The 7,689-nt window shown below is 44.6% G+C and overlaps 1 protein-coding gene across 2 annotated transcripts in view; it reads left to right on the forward strand.

Moving 5' to 3' along the window:
- The window catches only part of ADCY8 (adenylate cyclase 8), a 216,352-nt gene extending 214,889 nt beyond the window's left edge, over positions 1-1,463 (forward strand). For both annotated transcript variants that reach the window (XM_045560407.1, XM_045560408.1), the window contains one exon: positions 878-1,463. In XM_045560407.1, coding sequence (XP_045416363.1) covers positions 878-1,365 — 488 coding nt within the window. In that variant the 3' untranslated portion in view covers positions 1,366-1,463. The remainder of the gene's footprint in view (positions 1-877) is intronic.
- The last annotated feature ends 6,226 nt before the right edge of the window (positions 1,464-7,689 follow it).

Below are 7,689 nucleotides of genomic sequence, written 5' to 3' on the forward strand. Positions count from 1 at the left end.
GAATACTATCATTTCTGGAAGATAAATCTATGTTTCCTAGATGAAGGAGGAGGCATTGAACCTGCCTTTAAAAGCATTTCCAAATAAACTGTGGGATTGAGGGGAAGTAATAGTCCAAGCAGAGAGAAAGGCAGGACAAAAGCACAAAGACGGGAAATGGCTGGCAGGTGTGGTATGGATACAGTGCTAGGGGAAGAGGGAGGGTGGAGTGCATGAGGCTGGCAAATTAGGCAAAAGCCAGCCCTCGAGTATGATTCTAAGGAATATTGGCTTTAACCTATAGGCCAAAGGAGCCCTGGCAGATGTTTAAGTGGCCTGTAGCTTGATCAGATGTGCACTGGAGAAAAAGCCTTCCCCTCCTGCAGCAGCCGGGGGTGGATGGGGGGTCGAGACAGAAAGGGAGGAGATAGGGAGGCCAGTTAGCTGTCACCATGGACTAGATTAATGACGCTGACCACCTGGACTAAAACAAAGCAGGAAAAGGTCTCCCTAGGCTCTTGGAGCACTGCATCAATAGAACCAGGAGGAAATTCCAGGGTTCCAACTCCTGGTCAGTGTTCTGATAATCCCATGGGCTGAGATAACTCAGTGTCCATATGAAAATCAAGAACACTCATTAGTTGTCTGGCACCACTATGCCAATGGCTTTACTTATATGATCTCATTGAATCCTCCCTTTTGTTATTCCCACTTTACACATGGGAAAAGTGAGGTCCAAATAGGTTAAGTAATTGAGCCAGGTCACACATCTAATCAGTGACCCTCTGGTTCATCCACAAGGATCACACACATAGTGATCACTGTCCTAGAGAGGGGTCCAGACACCTCAATGTCCCTCTTCTCTCTCTTAACTCTTGCTCCTCTGATTCACTCACAGGCATCAGCCATGGCTCGGTGGTAGCTGGCGTCATCGGAGCTAAGAAGCCACAGTATGACATTTGGGGCAAAACTGTGAACCTGGCAAGCCGAATGGACAGCACAGGGGTTAGTGGCCGGATCCAAGTCCCGGAGGAGACCTATCTCATCCTGAAGGACCAGGGCTTTGCCTTTGACTACCGAGGGGAGATCTATGTGAAGGGCATCAGTGAACAGGAAGGAAAAATCAAAACGTACTTTCTCCTGGGAAGAGTCCAACCCAACCCATTCATCCTGCCCCCAAGAAGACTGCCCGGGCAATACTCTTTGGCCGCAGTCGTCCTGGGCCTCGTCCAGTCCCTCAACAGGCAAAGGCAGAAGCAGCTCCTCAACGAGAACAACAGCACCGGGATTATCAAAGGTCATTACAGCCGGCGGACTTTGCTGACACCCACCGGGACGGAGCCTGGAGCCCCAGCCGAAGGCACCGACAAATCCGATTTGCCATAAAAAGCATTTTCTTTGTGTTTCTTTTTTTTTTTTTTTTGTATTTCTTTTATATATAAAATAAATATACTAATAAAAAGGTTTAATTTTTTTTAGAACAAGGATGGTTTCGTTGGTCTTTGAATGCACCAGATCAAGGACACAGTTTGAGGTTGGTTCTCCTCAATCACAAACATTTATTGATCGCTTCTTTTGCATGAGGAAGCAAAGATAAACAAGACCTAGTCTCTGATTTTGAAAGGCTCACAACTAAGTGGGAAAGAGGAATATGGAAACAGAGAGTCCATACGATTAGATAATGACAACTGCTGCTTTTTGAGAACTTGTCACAAGCCAGGCCAAGTGTGAAGTTCTTTACATACTGACTCATGTAATCCTCACAACACCTGCACATTCATTCAGTCAGTGTTTATTGAGCACCTACAAGGTGCCTGTGCTCCCCTATGCTCTGGTAGAATCCGGCAAAAGTGTTTCCCTCACAGAACTAACATTCTGCTTAGGGAAAAATCAGTAATATTGTTATAAACCAGTACATAAACAATCTACTTTCAGATAGGGGTAGATGCAATAAAGAAAATTAAGTAGGACAGTTAAGATAAAGAATAGGATGGCAGGAATACTGATTTAACTGGAGTCATCAGGGAAGGCTTCTTTGAGGATGTGATGCTGAAGGTTGGCCCTAAATAATGAGAAAGAGGCAATCCATAGGACCTGGGAGAAAAGTGATCCAAGCAAAAGAAGAGCAAATGCAAAAGCCCTGAAGTGGGATCGAGCCCAGCACATTGGAGGTACAAGGAGAAGGTCAGGGGGTGGGGAAGCCACTGCAGGCAGGGACGCCGTTCCCCGGGAAGGCTGCCTCCTAAGCTCTTCCCTATGACCGTAAGACTGCCAGGAGTGTTTCATACAGACAAGAAAGCTCAGAAAAACTGGGAGATTTTCACTCTATTAGTTAGTTGCAGAACTAACTTCATAACTATATTGTCAATAAAAGCTGACGCTACAACAAATAATTCCCAATCTTAGTGGATAAAACACAATTAAAGATTTACTTTTTGGTCATGTCTTATTGGACGTGTGGCAGTGGGCCTTCCATGCAATGATTTTGAGACCTAACCTCCTGCCACTGGGGCATTGGAGTTCTCTGCTTGGTCCTCTATATCCAGCCAACTGAGGAGAAGAAAGGGAAAGGAAGAGAACCACTCAGAAGGCCTTAGAGAGCAGGCCTGGAAGTTATACACATTATTGTTCTGTCCCACCTCGCTGCTGGGGAAGTTAGAAAATGGGTTCTTCCTGTGTCTCTTTACTAAAAGAATAAATGAAATGTAAGGGATAGTATTGCCTCTGCCACAAGAACTTACATCTGTCGGACCCGAGTCCATATCTGTAAACACTAAGATATTCTGGCAAGTGCTATGTTGGAGGTACAAGGTTTGAGCAATGGAAGGAGAATTATGAACTCCCAATCATTCTCTAAATTCTTGACTCTAAACAATAGCTCACTTAAAAGGAACTTAGCTCCATGTAATAAATCTGCAATAGCTATGCCCATACGGAAATACCTCTATGAGGGCCTCAGGTAAGACCTCTATGGTAGAAGGGAAACCTCCTCTAGAGAGGCACAAAGCACAGAGAGGGAATTGAGGTTTGGGTGGACCTTGAGCTTTGAGCCGTCTTTGAAATGCCTTTTCCTCTTGGAAATTATGTGCACTTCAAAGAAACACATGAGACCCCCGCGGAATGTGAAGAGGCTGTCATGTGAAAACACTCTATAAACCGTAAAGCCCCCTACCATGCTGGGGGCGTTACAGTCTTCACAGACTCAGACAGCTGCAGTTTGGGAAAGCCCCAAGTGTTACTCACTCTGACCTGCTGCAGACATTTAAACAAAGTAAGTTTCAGTGCATGCTGAGGCTTGGAACCATGATATGGAGGTGGGGAGCTGAGTTCAGGTAGGTCGAGGCTTGGCAGACAACTCTAGCAGAGGTTCTGGCCTCTGAAAGGCAGTCAGGCTGTGAGGGCACAGTCTCTAAAAGACAGAGAAGACTTTATGTGAGTCATTACACTTTGGTCTACTGCAGGGCACAAGGCCCCTCAGATGCACAGGCAGTATCAGCAGAGATTCCAGCAAGTGGACAAGCCATGGTGAGCTGGATCTAGCTCTAGCAAGAGAGGCTACCAGGGACAGGCTTAGTTCCTAAACTCCGAGCTAGGACTCAGGACAAAGTCCCTAGAGGAGAAGAAGAATTTGGTCCTAGACAAGATAACTGGGCAGAAACCAAGGTAAGAAGTATCAAGTCCACAGATGCTGCCAATTTGAGGGTGATGGTGGAGTTGCCATCATGAAGGTTCACCCAGACCCTGTTCCTGATCCAGTGATATCGAGCCTTGAGATACAACAGATGGAGGAGGTGGACACCCCATCCTGGGTCTGGGAGGTGTGGCTTCACTCAGGGCTCCATCAGACAGAGGAGCAGAGAACAAGATGATGCTAGGAATCTCCAACACATTGCCAAGAACCCCAGCAAGTGGGCATCTGGCCTCTGCTTTAATTAACCCAGCACCAAAGCACTGAATCCCTTCCCTCTAGATAAGCCCATTCATTGGCACCAGCGGATGTGTTGTCTCAACATACTCAGGGCAAAAGGACTCTCTTTTGAGAGAGAGTCTAAAAGGACCAACAAACTGGCCTATGGCTGAATAGCTAAGAAACAAGCCTCTTCCTGGGTTTGCATGAGTCTGGAGGGGGCGGTGAAGGCAGACAGTCTTCCTGAAATTAGAGATATGTTTCTGTTTACCTACTTTTTTCGTCCATTCAGCTCTTTTATTAAGAGAACCTGAAATGCTAAGTGATTTCTGGGAAGCCTGGCATAGTATTCTAGTCACACATCAACCTTATCTTTTCCTCCTCTGAACTCTGCTTGTGAGATCTGGGGTTTGATTTTACAAATGTCAAGGATAAACTCCTGCAGAGGGAACAGTGCCCAAAATGGTGATATACAAAGAGAAACCGAATAGGACGGAGTCTAAGTATGCTCAGGCCTAATAGAGGGGCTTTCTCAACAGCTCTGTATTCTTTATTTATTTATTTTTTTTCCTTGAGACAAAGTCTTGCTCTGTCACCCTGGGTAGAGTACAGTGGTGTCATCATAGCTCACTGCAACCTCAAACTCCTGGGCTCAAGCGATCCTCCTGTCTCAGCCTCCTGTGTAGCTAGGACTACAGACACATGCCACCATGCCCAGCTAATTTTTCTATATTTAGTCTCACTTTGACTCAGGCTGGTCTCGAACTCCTGAGCTCAAGCAATCCTCTTGTCTCGGCCTTCCAGAGTGCTAGGATTACAGGTGAGGGCCACCGTACCCGGCCTCTGTGTTCTTTTATTTTTTTTATTTATTTATTATTTTTTTTTGAGACAGAGTCCCGCTTTGTTGCCCAGGCTAGAGTGAGTGCCGTGGCATCAGCCTAGCTCACAACAACCTCAGACTCCTCGGCTTAAGCGATCCTACTGCCTCAGCCTCCCAAGTAGCTGGGACTACAGGTATGCGCCACTATGCCCGGCTAATTTTTTTTTCTATATATATTTTTAGTTGGCCATATAATTTCTTTCTATTTTTAGTAGAGACGGGGTCTTGCTGTTGCTCAGGCTGGTCTCAAACTCCTTACCTTGAGCGATCCACCCGCCTCGGCCTCCCAGAATGCTAGGATTACAGGTGTGAGCCACCACGCCCGGCCTGTGTTCTTGACTTAATCTTCTGGAGGCTGATCTGGGTGGGTTCCCCATCATTTATCAGCCTCTGTAGGGAAGACATAGTTTCCCATGAGACAAGCACAGCCCTGCTTAGAGAATAGGCAAGGGTGTCTACGGCATTCATCCAAGGACTGGGTTTGAGCAACTGCTGCCTCCCAATCCACCATCCCGTAAAGCCAGGTAGATCACCTCGAGCCCAGAAATGTCCCCACACCAGCTTTACCACTTACTTCCTTCTTTGGGAACCGTATGAGTGTAGCTGCTCTCCATCAGAAGTTAGAACTATGCTGTCATCTCCATTTTATACATGAGGAAACTGAAGCATAAAGAGCTTGAGCAACTCACCCAAAAGGTCTCACAACTGGAGCACAGTGATGCTGGGACTCAAAGCCAGGTGGTCTGGCTCAAGAGTCTTGCCCTTCAGCACCCCTGCTGAGCCCTGCAATGGTGTGAATAATATTCATTAAGCGAAAGCCGGGTGTCTGCACAGATTCCCCACCGGTGGGCTGCAGGCTGTGCAAATGGGTGAGCTACTGAGAAACTCTGGAACAACAGCCATCAGAACAGCCTGGGGCCACTTGTCCTGGTCCCAAATAGCTTCATCCTCTTCCCCCAGTGGATTGAACAACTATTTTAATTTTTTTGTGTGCTGTGATATGAAAAAGGTTGGGAAGCTCTGGGCTGAGAGTAAAGAGGCAGTTTCTTGAGGTGCACAGGACTTGGGTTGAATCCTGTTTGATGTTGGGCAAGTGGCATAAACTCTGTGCACCTCAATTCTTTACCTGCCATGTGGGGATCATAAATGAACCATTGTGATTTAGAATTCTGAAGTTTTCAGATTTGAGAGATATGGTTAACATGTCACATATAAGAATACCTCATTTTGTTGCACTTTGCCTTATTGTACTTCACAGATACTACATTTTTTACAAATGGAAGTTTTGTGGCAACCCTGTGTCAAGAAAGTCTGTCAATACCATTTTTCCAACAGCATGTGCTCACTTCAGGTCTCTGAATTTTGGTAATTCTCACAATATTTCAAACTTTTTCCTTATTATATCTATAATGGTGATTTGTGATCAGTGATCTTTGATGTTATAATTGTAATAGTTTTAGGGTGCCACAACCATGCCCATATAAGACAGCAAATTTAATCAATAAATGTGTGTGTTCTGGCTGTTCCACTGACCAGCTATTCCCTGTCTCTCTCCCTCTTCTCAGGCCTCCTTGTTCCCTGAAATACAACCATATTGAAAGTAGGCCAATTAATAACCCTACAAGGACCTCTAAGTGTTCAAGCTAAAGGAAGAGTTGCACATCTCTCACTTTAAATCAAAAGTCAGAAATAATTAAGCTTAGTGAGGAAAACATGTCGAAAGTGGAGATAGATTGAAATCTAGATCTCTTGTGACAAACAGTTAGCCAACCAGTGAATGCAAAGGAAAAGTTCTTGGAGGAAATTTAAAGTGCTACTCCAGTGAAGACATGAATGATAAGAAAGTAAAACAGCCTTATTGCTGATAGGGAAAAAGTTTTAATAGTCTGGATAGAGGATCAAACCAGCCACATCACTCCCTTAAGGCAAAACCTAATCCAGACCAAGACCCTAACTCACTTCAATTCTATGAGGGCTGAGAGAGGCGAGGAAGCTGCAGAAGAAAAGTTGGAAGGTAGCAGAAGTTGGTTCATAAGATTTAAAGAAGGAAGCCATCTCCACAACATAAAAGCATAAGAAGAAATAGCAAGTGCTAATGAAGAAGCTGTAGTAAGTTATCCAGAAGATCTAGCTAAGATAATTGATGAAGGTGGATACATTAAATAACAGATTTTCAATGCAGATGAAAAAGCCTTCTCTTGGAAGAAGATGCCATCCAGGACTTTAATAGCTAGAGAGGAGAAGTCAATGCCTGGTTTCAAAGCTCCAAAGGACAGGCTGGCTCCCTTGTTAGGAGCTAATGCAGCTGTGACTTTAAGTTAAAGCCAATGCTCATTTACCATTTTACAAATCCTAGGACCCTTAAGAATGATGCTAAATCTACTCTGCCTGTGCTCTATAAATTGAAAAACAAAGGCTAGGTGGCAGTACATCTGTTTACGGCATGGCTTATTGAATATTTTAAGCCCACTGTTTATACCTACTGCTCAGAAAAGAAGAATTCTTACAAAATTTTACTGCTCATTGACAGTGCACCCAGCCACCTGAGAGCTGTGATGGAGATGTACAAGGAGATTAATGATGTTTTCATGCCTGCTAACACAACATCCATTCTGCAGCCCATGGATCAAGGAATAATTTTGACTTTCAGGTCTTATTATTTAAGAAATACATTTCATAAGGGTACAGCTGCCAAGGATAGTGATTCCTCTGGTGAATCTAGGCAAGTAAATTCAAAACATTTTGGAAATGATTCACCATTCTAGATGTCATTAAGAATGGCATGTGTGATTCATGGGATGAAGCTAAAATATCAAGATTAATCAGAGTTTGGAAGAAGTTGATTCCAACCCTCATGGATGACTTTGCAGGGTTCAGGACTTCAGTGGAGGAAATAACTACAGGTATGGTATAAACAACAAGA

Source organism: Lemur catta, chromosome 9 (assembly GCF_020740605.2).
Source record: "Lemur catta isolate mLemCat1 chromosome 9, mLemCat1.pri, whole genome shotgun sequence".
Classification (NCBI taxonomy): domain Eukaryota; kingdom Metazoa; phylum Chordata; class Mammalia; order Primates; family Lemuridae; genus Lemur; species Lemur catta.